Source organism: Callithrix jacchus, chromosome 6, assembly GCF_049354715.1.
Source record: "Callithrix jacchus isolate 240 chromosome 6, calJac240_pri, whole genome shotgun sequence".
Lineage (NCBI taxonomy): Eukaryota > Metazoa > Chordata > Mammalia > Primates > Cebidae > Callithrix > Callithrix jacchus.
In genome coordinates, this window is record NC_133507.1 from 75,251,916 (window position 1) to 75,271,048 (window position 19,133).

A 19,133-nucleotide genomic window follows, 5' to 3' on the forward strand; every position below is an offset into this window, starting at 1 on the left:
ATAGGGTTTCACCATGTTGGCCAGGCTGGTCTCGAACTCCTGACCTCAGGTGATCTACCTTCTTTGGCCTCCCAAAGTGCTGGGATTACAGGTGTGAGCCAGTATGCCTGGCCAAGAAACAAGATTTTAATTGGCATTTGTACTACTGGTCTAATAGAACTTGAAACCTAGGAGAGCTCTCTGTTACATCTCTTCATTTAGTAACATTTTAGACATATTTAGAAGATAAGACAAATTCAGCTTGTTAGACTGAATTCCAACAATATACAATAACTGAATTAAAACCAATAGATCAGTGTGCTGCACGGCATGGGACATAGAAAGTTCAAGACCAAAGTCTCCCCTCAGTTTTAGAAAACTGGCTTTAAACACTTAAAAGACCTGACCTTTTGTGTAAAAGATTATTGTAAAGCACTACTGTTCTACAATTTACAGTCTATAAAATATTAAATATCTTAACTGAATGAATAAGTCATATAAGTTAAATGAAGCTTTGCACAGAATTTTTAAAAATTAAAATGGAGGGTAATGAAACATTTTTTAAAAGACCACAGGGAAAAATGTATAGCAAAGCAAAAATAGAAAAAAAACTAGATAACACATGCTTAAACATTTTTGGAGCCGATAACGCTAATCTGAATAAATACACACACACACACAAAGAGGCTACATCATTTTCCCTCTACATTCTCTAAGTAGTGCTGCCAAATACTGAAGTATTGAAGCCACTTCTGGGGAACTGCTGAATCAGGACCATGAGTCAGAAAGTAAACCCTTAATGAAGAAAAAGTACTAAAATAGTGCTGAAAGCTCATACACATACATGCACATTCAGTTCATAGGTCCAAACCTTCTCTAGTCATCAAAGAACTATGCACTCATCCCTTCCCACACTTATCCTCTCATCGTCATGGGTGTTTGGGAGAACATTTTGTTTCCAAGGAACCAGATTTTGCCTGTATCTAGATGGTACTGTACAGCACAGAGTTGGTACTACATGTGAATGAGATGGCTCTGAAACATAAACAGGGCATTTTCCAACTTAAATGACAAGGAATCTGAAATGAAAGTAAAGTAAAATAACATTAAGGGCTTAAATTATATTAAAAATTAACTTAGAGTCATATGGAAGAAATGCTTGACAGTAATTTAAGGGAGACTAAGATGTTCTTTCTTCAAAAGTCTTTAAGATCTAATCATCCCTCTAAAATGGTCTTGACATAGCTCTTCTCTGAAGTGGGTAGCAGGAATGGATCAGAACTACAGTTGCTCTTAGGCTTACAAGTATATTTTCAACATAAAGGCTAAGCAAATACATTCCATATATAATCACCACAATTAATAATATTCTTCCAGGGTAAGCTACCCTGGGAGAATAAAGAATTGTTGGTCGTCCTTCCTTCCTTCCCCATCCTGTCCCAAGAGGATGTATTCTCAATATTCTGATGGAACTCTGCTGCCACCATTAATAAATATTAAGATGTCCCAGTTTATAAAATAACTTCATATTATTTTATCTCATTCAACATTTATTTTCAACAGCAACAGTAACAACAGCAGCTATGATTTTCCATTGGAATTTGAGTGCTAAGGTCACTGCTATGAACCAAGTAGGTCGAATTATCTTAGCTCTTTTTTCTGACAGAGCCTGGGGCATAGAATTAACAAAGTTAAAACTAATCAAATAGAGACAATGCCAAATTGGGCCTAGAATCTTTATTTCTCAAGAGAGACTCACTCTATCTGGACGTGACAGCTTATCCATGCATTATCATTACCTATTAAAAGCATATTCATATTTAATCTCTATTTACTCTGGAAAAATTTCCCCTCAAAAGGAAGCCCTCAAATAGTTTAGTTTTAATGACTAACAGCCAATGGTGGTCCCCGTGCAAAATTATGAAAATTGTCACTTTGAACTTTGCTGCAAGCATAATGATATTCTCTGCCACGAAACAGTAAATAATATTGCACATGGTGTTCTGGTTTCATGAGTGTGTAGACGTTCCAAGGATCAGATTTCTATCCATCAGTAAGTGGCACTCACATCCTTGTATGGCATTTATATCACATTTTCACACAATGTTCCACAATAAATATCACATCCTGTTCTTGGTTATGATAATGAATAGAAATGCATTTTAATTCACACTCTTGATTTTTACTGTTTTCTACCCACATTAATTTTCATTTGGCTACATTAATCGGCACAGTCTGAATGAACAACAAAGCTTCACCTCTGAAGACTTCAGAAATTTAAAGGACTATGTTCTCTTCCAGTTTTACCACATGCCTATAGTTTAGGTTAAGTCATGTAATTGCAGTTTAGTAGTTAATTCAATAAATACTAGTGGATTTCCTAGTTGCTAGATGGAAGAGTCATATACTTTAATGCTCTAAGCATCACCTCTGTGCTTTTTAAAAAATACACATTTCCTGGACCACAAACCTCAGACATTTTAACACTCTAAATCTAGGCGAGGGCCCACAAGTCAGCATTTTAATAAGAATCCCATAAGGTTACAATACAGGTAGTCCCAAGACATCATCTTGAAACACTCTGGAAATGAATTACTGTAAATTGTGCAGTTTCTTGCCACTGCAGTAAGACGCATCTTAACCAAAACTGCTTGTTCCCCAATTACAATTTTCCTGTGCTTACATTTAACAATAAACTAGATTATCCATAAGGTTTGCTGACTTCCTTTATCCATATCAGCCCAGATCATGACAAATGTAGTGTCGACTTTCTTTCAACCCACTTCACATTGGTATGATAATTCACCCATACCAATATCCTGCACAGAAAATAAAAAATGTCCACCCTAAGATGCTAAGAACTGTATTAATTAAATTTTCTATAAAACACTGAAAATCTTAGAGAAAACAACATATGTGCAAATATCCTTTTTATGTATTTTTGTGATTTCAGCCTTGACAAAAGTAAAGTCAGTAAATGGTGGAATACACCAATCCTGAATGCAAAAAAAGACATTCCACTATCGATAGAGTAAACTCAATTAAATTGAGGCAGGCAGTTAGGAAGCCTGAATTAACATTCTCAGACTGCTGAGCAAAGTGACCATCCTAATTTGCACAGGACTTTCTCAGTTTTAGCACTGAATTTCACATGTCTGGAAACCCTTTCAGCTGCAGGCAAACTAAGACAGCTAGTCATCCTATTTCATGCTTCAATATTTAAGTATTAATTTTTTTAAGTCTGCAGAAAATTTTTACAATTATCAAAAGAAAATAATGAAGTAGGATATTATTTAGGAACTGTTTATAAAAAGTTGCTTTATATTAAAAAGGAATATGTGCCCCCCAAAAGTTTGAGTTTTAATCTGTGAATTACTGATAAAGATATATCTTAAAGAGAAAAAAATTCACAATGAAGAAGCAATAAATTACAAATATATAAAAGTGGAAATTACTAGGAAGAGTCTACTTTGAGATGTCCAATCTAAACACATCCATGTGTCAATGCTTTTACCTGATAAGATAATAAGTCTTGTAAAACACCAGCAATTACCTTAAGAGGAATCAGAGATCTGGGCAGACACAGGGAAACTAGAGAGGTAAACATGACACCCCTGACTTAGATTATGGCTAACATAAGAGTGAGGAGTTCATAGGCTAAAGACCCAGAAAATTAGGAAGGATAAATAACATTTCCAATGGTCAGAACAATACTACCTCACTTACCATAACACTAGGTAGTTTGCTGATTACTGTCTTTTGATACATCACTAAGAAGTAATGATTAATTATAATTAATAAGGCTAAATATTATCAAATAATTAAGAGAGGAAAATTACAGGTATACCTCAGTTATTCACAAGTGGAGCTTCTACTCTAAGATATATTCATTAAAATTTCTGTTTTTGACTAGTAAGGAAAAGAGTCAATGGCTTGTTAGTGCTGTTTAATTTATCATTTTTGTTTATCTGGGTGTATTCACTTTTTAAGTTACCTATAGAACTTCAGAAGGAAGAATCCTGGGTCCATTTTCCCCTAATCACAGGTAACATCTTGGAAACTAAGGGCTTTTTAAAAATTATTCTATAGAATCACAGGTTGCCTGAGCCAGACAATTTCATGAAAGATCCAATTACCTCTGGTCAAGCCTATAGTAACAGCTTAATACCTGGGCTATCTCCAGTCTCAGCTACACTAAATCCATCCTCCATCTGGAGCCAGAGGTATCTTTCTAGCATGCTATGATCATGGCATTCTCTTGCTTAAAATCCTTCAAGAGCTTTACGGCCTGGAGAATTAGGTCCAAACTGTTATCCAGGACTAATTCTCGGCTCATCTCCGGTCAGTTTCCTTAGACTTGTTCTACACTCTCATCATACCAAATTATTTATGACAACCCTAATCAAATGAATCCTAAGCGCCTGCACTTGTCTCTGGCCAAAAGGCTTAGCTCCCTGCACCCTCCTGTTGAACATCTGCTTCACTTTTAAGTTTCAGTTCACACTCTATCCTCGGGAGAGACTTCTCAGATCTCCTTCAGAGGAAATCCATTAGGGACTACACCTCTAGGCCTCTGCTGTAGCCTAACTTTACATTCATTTGAGTACACAACTAATACTTTAGTTCAGCTCCTTTCTCCCTCTGGACTATGGACTTTCTCCTTAATCAATCTTATACTATCTTGAACCGAAAATAACATAGGTAATCAAAAAACATTTATTGATCAATTTCCTGTAAGAAAAATTCACAAGAATAAGTTTATAAAAATAAGGCAACTCTATTAAAATCAGCTAAAAATATAAACAAACAGATCGAATGTGCTTACTGGGTCTACCACTTTCCGTGATCCGCATATAAAACAAGTAGCCATAAACAAAGTCCTTAATCAATATCAGAAATTTATAGCTTATTCAGAGATGTCATAAAACATGTGAGATAAATATAATACACATATACATTTAAAAAACATTTTGATAAAAGTATTTAGACTACTAGAAATATGATTTTGTCTAATAATGTGCTAATTATACATAAAATATATGCATAAAAAGAGTTGAAAGCAAACGACCAATATTAACCAACAACTTGCAAAATAAAATTCATAGCTAATAGAGAGATATAATAATTTCAATCTCACTAGTGTTAATAATCAAAGAGAAAAAATAATGAAAAAATACTAATTATGTCCATTACTGGCAAGGGCATGAAGAAATGGACACTTGGTAGCAAACCCTGAAATATGTGTTACAAACCAGCAGATATAATGGGCCTTTACACGGATAAATTCTGCAGAGAATTTATCTAAAATGGTAAAGTTGGAGATACCTAAATTGAAACTAGAGCCTATAAAATTATTTAACCTTATTAAAAAGAAAATGCCTCAAGATCCAAAACTAGGAGATAATTAAAAATTAAGATAGACATATAAACTAGAATATAGTAAAGTCATTAAAACTAATGGTGTAGATTAGACATTTGACATGAAAGACATTAACAATAGATTATACAATAAAGCCAGTTACAACATGGCACAGGTAGCATAAAAATGATATATCTGAATACAAACACCTGGAAGGTTACTCACAAATGTGTTAACAATGCAATAGATGAAATTAAGAGTAAAGTCTTTCCATTTTGCATATTTTTACTTTTTTCTATAATAAGCAGGCATTTAATATCACTTGCATAGTAAAAGTTTTGTTTTAATGAGGTATTAAGAAAAACTGTAGATTAAAGTGCTCAGGGAAGATTCAACACATATGCCACTCTTGTGCTGTCAGAGAAGACAGAAATCCTATCCTAGGCAATGGAAAATGACATGATCACAGATATTGGAGGCAAGAGTGAGTGTATGAGCAGTACCATAAGAAGGGCAGCCTAATTTTCTCAATAAGAAATGTGTGTATTTTGATGGAGCCATCATAAGGGACTTTGAGCACAAATATATTATGAAAGTAGGGTTGTACACATATTTACCAAGCAGTAGTATGCTATCCGTATATAAACAGAGACCCTCCAGGTACTAAATCCGTTTCTGAGACAACTAGTGTGATTTAGAAATACCATGATATGGGTTTAAAAAGGAAGAGTTGAATTGAGAGATATTACTAACAGGGAGTTGCAGCCAGGTACCCTGCCCCTTGAAGCATTTGTAATTGCTGGTATCTCTACCTGGAAAGTTCTCCTCTGAGTTATTAATATTTGCTTTGCTCTAAATACTGAGTTTCGGTTCAACTATCACCTATTTAACTCAGCCTCCCTGACCTCCCTACACTCCCAATCCCTCTTCACTTGCTGCATTTCTTTTTCCATAGCACTTATCAGTTTCTAACATTCTAGATGATGCACTTCATTCTGTCTTTGTCTGTATCCCACATAAGTATCCATATAGGGGGCAGGAATTTTGTTTGGCAAACTGTGTTCCCTAAAGTCTAGAATTGTTTAGCCTATAATACCTGCTCAATAAGCATTTGTTGGATGAACAAATTAACTAAATTTAAAGCAGGGGACCAGGACAAAATAGCTACCATTAATGGATGCAAACTTTCTGAATGAGGATATAATTTGAGGGTAAGGTGATGATTTGGTAGTTGGACAAGGTAACTCTGAATTAAAATAGTGATGTTCAAGTGGAAAAAATGGTTTAGAAATTAAATAACAAATACAAGACCATAGCTGGAGGAGAGTTTCATAGCTGTAGATAAAAGAAATGGTGGATTTGTGAGCACTTCGTGAATTCACTAAAAAAGCAAATATCTAGACTAGCAAGGAAAAATTAGGAAATATTTACCAGAGAGAGGAGGAGCAGGAAGAGGCAGGGATGTAGGATATATGGAACAAATGAAAAACATAAAGAGAAAGAAAAAGAGAGAGAGAGTGGGGAGAATCCAGTGTGTTTAAATTTCAGGAAGAACCTTAAGTGTATAAAGGGACAAACAAATAATAGAGTTTTATTTTTGTCCAGTAGGAAAGAACTGAAAATATTTCAGAGCAAATACAAAGAGTCAATGGGATTTTAGATGTCAGGGATGCTAAGAATTGGAGCTTGAGTCATAGGTGGTAGAAAGCGATGCATAAGAAACATTTGTAACTATATAAGGCATGGTTTTGGAAAAGAATAGGCACTTTTCCTCACAGACACCAGGAAAGAGAACGAGAAGCTAACTATGAGAAAAGAATAGAGATAAAGAAATGTATAAAAATTGAAGTGTCACATTCTTTTTAATAGACTAGGTGGAGGGATGTCATGCCAAGGCAGGGATGGGACAGCTGGGATTAGGAATGTAGAGAGAGAGAAAAGGTCTAAAATAGATCCCATGGGGAGCAGGCCTGAGAGTACAGAAAAGACAATTAAAAAGACTGCCAAATAGCAGCAGAAACCAGATTGAAGTTTGAAAGCATGGAGTTCTAATGAGCCAAATCTGCAATGCTTTGTTTGCCTCTAGCAGTGCTCTCTCTCCTGGGAGAAGCTGCAAAGAGAGCAAGAGTGAGAGGTAACCTACGTTTTGAAATTTGCTAGATGTGCAAAGTTGCAAAGCTTATTAATGAAGAGACAAATCTTGTGAGTGAAAATCCAACTCATTTGAAGCAAGGTGGGCAACAAACCTGTGTCTGATCAACGAGGAGTACTTCCCAAAAAGTGGGGAAAGTAACATTTGAGTTCTGAGTTGAAAATCTGAAACTTTCAAGGAAATTAGAAAGCTAATTTCTCACTTCCCTCTTGCCACACCACTCCTGCTGAGACCACAGCAATGGGAATGAACAAAAACTATATGAAATTAGAAGATTTTTACCACTGGAGCACTGCTGTGAACAAAGATATTAGGTAGGGGTGTGAGGGTAGGAGGGTAAAGGAGGGATACAATTAATACCAAAGTGGGAACTGTCTAAAATTGTATGCATTTCTGAGACATCAGAGTGTCTCAGAATGCATTTCCAAGACATTCAGAATGACTAATTTTTAAATTACATGCAACCCACTATATGTAAAAAGTAGATTTTTTGTTGTTGTATACACTTTGAGATTACTAAATTATTACTCTCTTATATAAATACAGGCTCTGCTTTTTAATGGAATCCTAACACTTACTATTGGTGCAATAAAACCATCTAGAGTGCAGATATGGTCCTTCCTCCTCTCTGACTTCTCACCCCACTCTCCACATGGCTCATTCTGCTACAACCACCTCCACCTTTTTTTAGTTCCCAGAATAAATCAAGCTCATTCCCAACTCAGGGCCCTTACACCAGCTGTTCCACAGCGTCTGCCACGCTCTTCCCCCAGACTGGCCCGGAAGGGCCTTCTGGATAGTCAGGTCTCAGCTTAAGTGTCCCCCTCTTCACTCTTCAGACCTTCCCTGATTATTAGCCTAAAGCAGCCTACAGGGACCCTTTATCCCTATATCATCACCTTGGTTTTTGTTGTTGTTGTTGTTTATTTATTTATTTTTAGACACAGGGTCTCACTGTGTCAACCAGGCTCTTGCAATCCTTCCACTTCAGGCTCCTGAGTTGTTTTTTTCTCCCCCCAACAATGTTATCTGATACCTCCCTTATTTATATTTATTTGGGTATTATGGTCTGCCACCTCCAATTAGAATACAACCCGCCTGAGGAAAGAAATTCTGTCTGTCCAGGTCACTACTATATCTCTAGCAGCTTACACGCTTTCAAGCACACAACATACATTCAATACATACTTATCTAATAAATGAGTTACTGAATGATGACAAGCTGTTTCTTAATGCTAAACACGATAGAAAGTTATATCAACTAACATTATTCACAAAGTGGTGAAAAGTTTATTCTTTAGTAAGATGTAAACACAGCAATCTAATTCCCTGAAAGAATCTCAAAAGATCATATTGTCTTGTTCTAGGCAATACGTATTATGAGAAACTAAAGTTTATTATAAACTAAAGGATAAAGAAGGAAACATCATTAAAGATGAACCTAAATAAGTCTCAGTAAAAATTTAAATGATCAAATGGACATAAAAATGTCTTTGTTCAGGCTCAGGGAAGTCTGGAAATACACACAGATTTTATAGAGTTTGAACAGTGTGGGATTTAATTAGTTAGGCATGCATACAAACAAAATGTCAGATAAATTTTCCACAAAATAAATTCTGTAAATTATGAGTAATGTTTTTCATATTTGTCTTGCCATATTAGATCTAGAAAACAGGCTTAATTAAGAGGTTAAGAGGAAGTGGACTTTAATCTCTTCTCCACAAAATGCAATCTCTAAATAAGAAATTCAATCTGCAGCCAAGTTTTCACATTTTCTGTGAAAAGTATTGTCTTCCAGCTTATTTCTTTTTTTAGGCAGAAGGGAGGAAGTAGTAAAAAACATCTATAACTCTAATAAATAATTTGTGTTACAAAACCATCATATCATGTAGAATATTGTGTACCAACCATGATCCTCTAAAAATAGATAAAATACACAAATAACCTGCTTTAATATTCCCTTAAGATGCCATATGGGAACTAAAACTCAAAAGAATAAATAAGGACAACGCAGACATATCCAAATTGAGAGACAATCTACAAAATACCTTGCCTAATTTTTCAAGTATATCAAAGTTAAGAAACACAAAATAAGGTTGAAGAACTATCACATCTTTGACTGTGATTTTGTAGAAAAATACTTTCACTCTTAACAAATATATACACTATTTAGGGAAAACAGGAAAGAATGAATGGATAAGTAGATTGATCTAACAAAACATTTTTAAGGCTATCAAGTGAAACAAAAATGCATTCCGGTCAGTGATGAGAATAATAATAAGCAAATGGTAAACTATAAGCAGATGAAAGAAAGAACCATATGCTATAAGAAATAAACCAATAAAAATGGCAACAACCGGTTTTAAACCCTAATACATTACTACTTTAATTAGATGAATAAAACAGAAATTTAAAGATTTCTTGGACTAAGAGCCTTTATAAATTGGTTATACTTTTTACCAATGTATGGTATTTTTTAAATATTATGGTACTTCAATTATAAGTTAAAAAATGAACAGGAGCTTTAAATCATAAAATAGTATGCAGAAATAAAATTTCATACATAGATGATGCATTAAATCTTTTTTCACTGTCCTTAAAATCATAATTTTTAAACTGAAGCACTATTATTATCTAATGCTAAATATTATAGAAAGTTACATCAACGAACTAATAATAGTGCTTCAGTTTAAAATACTACAAGCAGCTTTGTGGTGGTTATTATATTATCCTCACTTTGAAGAGAAGTGAGGAAGCTTTAAGAGAGTAAATATCTTGCCTAAATTTCAGATAGGTGTTATGTGACAGACATGCTAAAATTACAAGGGCTTTCCTCCTCCTGTTCCTTGGACACTACTGACTGTTACATGATCAAAGACTTTCCATCTTGGTATAAAGCTTGAATTTATCTATAGTATTGCCAGTGGTAATTTCAATATTGCTATAGTTTATACAAAATCATTTGCATTACATAATTCAGATGATATTGGTAGAAAACAATTAAAAGCTAAAATATTTCTTTTCTCAGTACTTGTAGAAAGTATAGAACACACACACACACACACACACACACACACACACGTACGTATACATACAATTATAGAGATACTACATGATTAATCTCAGACATCCAGTAGGTCCCAAACTAACTGGGCAATGTTTAGGCCCCAAATAATATGCTCATAACTATTGCTAATTTTCTTTGTCAACTTAACTGTGCTCAGACAATAGCAAATTGTATTTGGGGCATACCGATGTTATACTGCATCTTAAGGAAGAACATTCAGCACATAGCTATATGGGAGCAGAAAAAGAGTAAGAATCTCTTTTTGAAATGAAATTTTGGTCAAGGTTCAGCTGCGGAAATCCACTGACCCACTTCAAAATTAAAATGCTGCTTTAGCACACACAGCACACACAGACATACACACACGGAATTTTCCACTGAGGTTGCACGTAGTGGATATCAAAGCTCTGTCAATGACACCCCAAATCACCATCCCCAAGGCCAGAATATGCATGCTGAGTTCAGGCTGCTCACTAATTACCATACATTTTTTGAGCCTTAAATCTTTAAAGAAAAATCATGATTATAAGAAAGTCAAGTTTGTAATTATAATAGAACATCATAATCATTTATAAGAAGGCATCTCTCACTTTTTTTTACAGTGAATATTCCCGAGTTAATATTATGTATATAACTGTCAAAACAGTACATTTTAACTTTCAAAATAGTATCGATTTAATGTTACAAAGAAGTAAAAGGCAAATCATTACTTTCGTTACTATAAACTCTGAGTCATTTCATCCAACTCATGACAGGTATTGTGCAAATCATATAATGTCATTATGGCATAAAGAAAGTTTTTATGTCATATCTGTTTTTACTCACCAGTTGTTTCCACAATGCCTTCTAGGATGACGACAATCTCGAACTGTTCAGTTTGCATGCTTCGCTGGGATAGGTCATAAAAGGGGCTTTTGGCATCGATCACGTGGCAAATTGTGAGTGGGGACACAAGAAAAAGTTGATCTGCCCCTGTACTAAAACCTACATCCAGTTCAAGTTGGTCAAGGGGAAGGAACTCACCCTCAGGTGTCTGCCGAGACTAGACAAGCACACAGAAAAAGAAGAAATCACCACTTGTACTGAAATTTTCAAGGCAGCCCAACAGTAATTTACATCATTGCCAACATTCTGCACTATCAATCATCTGCAACAAAATCCAAACAAATCATTATGCAACTATGTTCTAGCAAATGGGCCGAAATCCCACATAGCTCATGCGGAACATACATGCATTATTTATAATACACAACTTGCTATAATTACCATTCCCTAACTCATGAGCTTTGGAGAAATGCCTGGTCCAACAATGGTTGTTAGCACAAACTGTGGAACTGAGTGTGCATGTGCTGCTGCTTGACAGCAATCACTGCAGGATAACTCATTGCATGCCAGATATTTTTTTCTCTCAACAAAGCAAATAAATAAATAGCCAATTCTTATGGAGTTTCTTAAAGCTGACAAAGATTGACCATCATTTAGAAAGAGATTTATTGATTATTAAAAAGGAAAACACAACAATTTATTTTCCAGGCCTTCAAAAAGTAACAAAACACATATAAAATGAAATAGAAGAGTGTAGCTGTTCTCATATTAAGCTATGTTATGTACACAAGAGCTTACATAATAAAAATAAATGGCAGATGTTGTTAGCTAATGGTTTTCAAACTCCTACTAATAAACCTCATTATAAATATTTGCTTCTCTGTCATTTCATGACTTTTAAAACACAGCGAAAAATTGTACTAAATTGAACTTTCCTTAATCAAAATGCAATTTCAAAAAAACTATACCTGAGAAACAAAGTTTAACAAAATCTTTCTAAGGTAGTGGCATTCAGTTTTGGTATAAATCAATCTAAAGCTTAATTCAATAAACTGCTTGCATGCTAGAACTCTGTAAGAAAATTAAATATTACTATTAAAAATTAGCAAACCATGAGAGTAAACTTACTCATCTTTCTTTTCTCTTCATTTTCATTTTTTCCATATTTATCACATATAATAATCATGTATAAGCAAACATATATGTTTATGTAATTATGGTGGTAAAATAAGGGCTGGGTAGTTAGGATTAAGCACTGAGAAAATGGGGGAAGGGGGAGCATGCTGCTGGTCAATGGGACTTTGATGAATCTATTTTAACAGATTCCATGTAAAACGAATTTAATAACAAAACAATCTGTAAGACTGGTCTGTCCAATGAAATGATTGTTTGAAGAAAAATTCTTAGTCTCAGAGTTCCAAAAAAAAAAAAAAATACATTGGCTTTTTACATGCAGTAAGTGAGTCTGAAAACACTGAGAAATGTGGCTTAGCAACATGTCTTTTGTGGCAAAACAGAATGAAGGGTTCCAAATTGGTGGTGCTTTATTATGGCAACAATTGTTGTGAAGAGTTTCAACAGGAGAATTAGTCAACTAGAAAGCCTACTTTGTAGTTAGAAATATTCAGAGATACTATTTGTGTAGAAATATTCTAATGAAAAGGAGACTATTTTTCTTCTCTAACTTGTGTGTAGCTGAAAAAGAAGACCAGGAAAAAAAATGATTACTGACAAACAAACAAATAAAAGAGCTGTGGAAAAATCTGATGGTGCAAAAATTAAAGCAGCAGCTCTAGCAACCAATGTTTGAGAAAACTATGCGTTTCCAAGACAGTATGAAAAAGCTTCCAAAAGAGCTTTTTTGAGTCACCTATATTTCTAAATCTATTCTCAAATGAGTAAAATACAAATAAAACCAACATCTTTGAAACTACATGGTTGTATAACAAGTATTGATTAATATAACAAAATAAATACCAAACACAAAACAAAATTAAAACAACAAAAACAAAAACCTCGTGACAATGTTCTCTCACCTAAGAAACAGGTGCTATATGAACACAAGGTGGTATTCTGATGGGTATAATTAATTTGGGTCTTTTTGCTGACCATTCTAAATTCTGCTTTTTCTGAGCTACATAGCATTGTTGACAATAATCATTGTTTTAAAAACTCAATTTCTCATTTGTTCTAAAATAATTTTCCCCAAAGAAGATATATTTTCCTAACTATGATATATGTGCACAAATACTAAAATTTGTCTTCCTTTTTCATACATTTGTTATTTATACCTGTGCTTCATTCTAACAGGCTTTAGAGTAAGCTACTATATTTTGCATTCCCTAATCATTTAACAACCTATGGAAATAAGTGGCCTAGAAACAGGCAGGCTATCAGGAAGTTGACAACTTGGAATAAGAAATGTTTTATTTTTACCAAAGTAGTTTATTCAGACATAAGTAATTTTGGATTAAATATGCAAAGATCTGTTCCATTTAGCCTCAGCATACCTTCTGATTTTAAATATTTGCTTTATACACTCAAAATTATACCTGTACTTAAAATACCCTATCTCTACCCTCCCACCCAAATACTTTATATCCTATCCAGGTCTTCCTATTATTTGGCACTTTGGGAAACATGCTTTCGATGGTTATATATTTTTCAGATAAGTGAAATTCTTTACATGTGCATTGAAAATTATTTTCCAGTGGATACTATATAATTTAACCTTAATGATAGAGGTGCTACACATATTTACAATTTTATTTTCCTTCCTTTACATTAGGCCACCAAGTGTTTCAACTATTAATATGTTCACCTCCCTGATTTTTTTTTTCTTCTTTGACTTTGTAGTATGCCTGGGAGCCTCTTAATCACTGAAACTCCATAGACTATGGCTCAGGTCAAAAGCAAAAGGTGCGGTTTTAATACAACAGGTGCCTGGAATGCTAGAATTGTTTGAAGTCTGAGCTTCTAACTACAGCCAAGTTATCTTAGTGTTCAGTCACATGGTTTTGAAGCTCTCAAAAGCTATACATGCTCACCAAAGACATTTTCAGAAGCACATATATTCTACTCTAGGCTTCTAAATAATTCTAATCTAGGCTGTCCTAATTCTGGTGCAATTCTGGGGATTTGCAGGAGGGGAAAAAAATTAAAAAACCAGTGTGTTAGTTTTAAATCTCAACTTGTGTAAGTGGAAGGAGAGAATGTTTGAATGTTTGTTCAGGAACTGTGATACATACATGTATATGAAAGTGAAAGAAAAAATAAAGAGGAGTTATGTATGTGTCTTTATAAAATCAATTTTTCTTGTAACTTGAGTGTAATTGGCACCACTGATATTCCATCAGCTTCATATTATTTAGCAATTAACTACAATATTTCACCCAGAAATATTTGATAATATGCAGAATATTTTGAGATTAAAAACAATGTAACCTTTCTTCATTATGTCATGGTAAGTATTATAAGAAACTTTCCATTGATAGAGCAATTTGTTGATAATGGATGCAGTTATCTCCTTTAGCTTTATAAACTTTCTAATTCCCAAGGAAACATAGAACCAGGATTGTTTTCTAGATACAAATGTGTAAATTTATATGGTTTCGATCAACAATAATTTAAATTATTTTCAAATTCAAAGTGATTGCTAAAAGTTAAGATTAATGCAGTAAATTATTTAAATTTCTAAAAAGTTGATTACTGTTTGACTTTTATTTCATAATTATTTAGAGTCAGAAGAACTGTGGAATAAATAAGATATTTAAAGAAAGACAGTGAATAAAAATTATTAATTCTAAAAATTTAGATGATAATTTGAAAAAACTATGGCTTTAAAATGACTTCCATACAACTTCTATTTTCAATTTTATTGAATCTTGGGAAGGAAATAAAGGTCTTTCCACCATTTTAATAATTCTTGTTGATTGCATTACAACAAATTCTGGGAGTTATAAAAATTGAAGAAATCTAGAGCTCAAAATTTGTTTAAATAAATTAATTGTTTAAACTAACTGTCCAAAAAATTATAATGTGAACATCAGGCATTTTTTGATAATTCTGTACAATTTTGGTTGTGGCAATAATTTTGAAGTTACTTAATATATATATATATATATATATATATACAAAATTTAATACTGTTTCAATTATTTACATTTTCATTATATATAAATAGCCTATGTGTATAATTTAAGACGTGTGCCTCATTTTATAGTTGTTTGTACTAATTTCAAAGAAGCAATTCATGTCAAAGGACTTAGAACTTCCTGAGAGCCCCAAAAGAGGCCTACAAGATAATCAACTACAATTCTGACTACAGGTAGAAACAGAATCAAAAGTCACAGGTACCTAGAAGGGACAATCATTGTCATGTACTTTGCAGACAAACAGCCTTCATATTACAGAGGGCTTATTCAAAGACAGACAGACACATACACACAAACACACATACATACATATGCATGCGTGTCCCTAGGATACACATTTAGTACTGCCCTGGCATAAGCTGATCCATGTTTGTCCCCCTTCCTTCTGGCAGATATATGGCCGAGTGTCCATATTCATTTGTCAAGGCTGCATTTTGCAATGTAATCCAGATCTTTGTTCCCTCTCTCTCTCTCATCTCTAATCTGTGACTATGTTCTTTCCTAGCTTGGAGTGAGGCTTAGGGAATTTTGAACAACACATTTAATCACTACTGTCTGATACTAGACATTTACCTCTATCATATTCTAAAGCTTGATTCATGTTTCACCACCTTTCACAAGTCCTTGCTAGAAAAGGGCCCTCAGGGCCAGTGGTCTGGGAAGGAAAGGAAAGGAAACTAAGAGAGAGTAAGCCATTCTTGCCTACCACCTCCCGATTTTATCTGTAATTTCACTTATTCTCTTTGTATGTGTAATATGCATGTGTGTGTGTGTTTGCACATGCTGAATAAATGCTGCAGTCATAAAAAAAATTACATGGAATGAGGTCAGAGTAATATCTTGCAGCTAATATTGGGAAACGAGCCAAACACAGGTACCAGGATCAGGAACAAAAGTACCTTGTAACTCAAAGTAGTTATGGCAATGGCTTTGGTGCCCAAACCAAAATGTAAGTAGTCAGGTAGAGGAGAATATAGACCTAGAAGTTTATTGGGATTGTCTACAATTACATTGTATATTTATTTGGACTCCTTAAGCTTGAAATTCCATGAATACTCAGGTGGAAAAACTATGATCCAAAGTCAAGTCCAAAATAAGGATTTCTATTGCTGATACAATTAACACAAAAAAGTTCAATTTTATGAAAAGAACATTTCTTATAGAATGCAATGTAATTTATCTTATAATATATTATGTAAGGCTTTCATACCATTCAAATAAAAGAGCAGCTTTATTAATTCCTTGAGGGCCTTTTGTGGCATTTATAATAACTGAGGACAGGCTTTGTAACCCTACTTGCACATTTCCTCCTACTCACCAAACACACACCAATCTATCAAATGCTTTTTCCTCCTCTCTTTATCATTTGTTCTTACCTACTGCTGTTTATTTGTGGGTCTTTATGCTCCTGATTTCTGTTCACTTTTTCTTCCCTGAGCACAAGCCAACCTTTACTTTTCAGGAATCACATTAAAAATAAAAATAAAAAAATCAAACAAAATATATTACTACCATTTAAAAAGAATAATTATTATATATATTTAAAAGAATCCAAGCTCTGTACTTATTAGAGAATTAGGATACTTGTGTCAGAGAAGAAAAAGCTAGGATAAATAGGAACTGTGCTAATTTTAAGGATATAATGAATCTACATAAACAACTCACAAACCAATACAAGACCTAGCTACTGAGCATTCTGAGGTACTCAGTCTTAGACCCCTTGAATATTTTTACCAATGGTCTAGGTGATGGTCAGAAGAACAGGGCTTTTTAAAAACATAGATATTCATTTGTGGATTTTATTTTTGTAAAGGAAGGTACATAATTGTATCAATATTAAAAGTAAAGTCCAATGTGGCCACAGTCAATTGGTGAAGAGTCTTAATTATAAAATTAAGATCATACAAAGTCAAAAACGTAATCATATTTAAGTGCAAGAAATGAAATTAAAACAAACCAATAAATATATGAGAAAACTGCAGGAATCCTGTGATTCTGGAATCATTGTGGTTGGATTAGCAAAATGTTGGAGAATAAAGAGCTTAATGGTCTTTCAGACAACCATTTTTTTAATTGTATCTGCACTTGATAATAGCCATATGGAGAAACAAGACAACATCCAATTTGGAGTATTATATATATATATATATATATATATATGGAGGAATAAAAAGGTAAGCACAAAATTAACATATCTGATATCAGAAGAGGAAAGGAATGTACTATTACTTTTGACAAGTGAAAGTTAATGATTGCGCAGCTGACCTCTCAGGAAAGGAAGAGGATGACTATTGGCAATAAATAGAACTATAAGGAAGTAAGATTGTGCTTCCAGAAAATTAATCCTTATCTTTTGGTTTCAAGATATAAACACAACCATAGTTTATTTTATGTTTACTTTATGTAAAAAATTGTATACTGTTGGATGAATATAACCATATATATGATGTCATTGAGATAATAAATTTATAATTTCTTGAACAGTATATCAAAGAATAATAATTAATACTTGCCCCAATAAATTGTATGTTTAGATCAATCAACCATTCTTATTAGGTTGGTGGAAAGGAGTGAGTAAGACTTTCAAATCCTTTAAACCCAACACTAAACTATAGGGTTCAACATTACAGCTACTGGTCTCAACATCTTAATCCAGGCATTTTTATAAAAACTTTCAACTGGATGACATATTAACTTAGCACAGCCATGATACTAGTTAAGTCCCTATTTTCTGAGTAAAGCATAAAATGAAAAGAAGACAACTAAAATAAATGGAAAATTCAAGTAAAAATTAAATATGGTGAGGAGAGAAAGAAAGAATATTCATCTTAAAACAGCTGTCTATATATATATTTATAATTCAATCACAGATTTTAATCAGGAACTTCAAGTTTTATTTTTATTTAATATACTTTCTTTTTTTCTGAGTAGAATAAGGTCTGACCCCCCCCCCCCCCGCCCCACACCCCAGGCATAAAGTTGAAAGATCTACATTTGACTACTGAAAGAAATTTTAGTATTTGTAAGGCTGGAAAAGAGGAATAGAGATGAAATAAAAAGTGCTTTCATATAAATGAAAAGAATAATTAAAAATTAGGCAGAGAAATTATACAAAAAACTTCCATCAAAAGTTAGGCATTTTAAAACTATTACTCATGAAAAATTTCATAACAACAAGCATTAGAAAGCTATGCCCATGTTCTTATTGTCTTCCCAAGAATCAAAAAGTGCTTGATAATTAGTAAATAGAACTTTTATATTTCTCTAAAGAAACTTTTATTTAGCAAATAAGAAAACAACAATAGAAAAAAAATAATAAAATTAAATTAGGTGATAGGAAAAGCATACATCCCCTATAGTTACTAGTACTAAATCTTATATTGGATTTTGTTTCCTTAAAAATTCTACACATTCGGCATTAAAGACAGATCAACTTTGCATTTAAACTGCCAAATGGAGGTTAAAAAGGGGAAATTGTGTATAATATATAAGAAGAAGAACATATAGAACTGATAGGGACATATTACTTTAAGATTTTGGTATAGCTTCTCTTTAAAAATACAGTTGACTGTTTTAGGTCACTTCATCTCAGTCCCT

At 33.5% G+C, this 19,133-nt stretch overlaps 1 protein-coding gene across 6 annotated transcripts in view; it reads right to left on the reverse strand.

The window, feature by feature from the left end:
• KCNJ3 (potassium inwardly rectifying channel subfamily J member 3) overlaps positions 1 to 19,133 on the reverse strand; it is a 152,623-nt gene that overhangs the window by 129,004 nt on the left and 4,486 nt on the right. For 4 of the 6 annotated variants that reach the window (XM_078327726.1, XM_002749431.7, XM_078327727.1 and 1 more), the window contains one exon: positions 11,383 to 11,599. The exons of 1 other annotated variant lie outside the window; for it this stretch is intronic. In XM_078327726.1, coding sequence (XP_078183852.1) covers positions 11,383 to 11,599 — 217 coding nt within the window. Of the gene's footprint in view, positions 1 to 11,382; positions 11,600 to 19,133 lie in introns of those variants that run through there. One more of the 6 variants, XM_035304869.3, reaches the window with a different exon arrangement.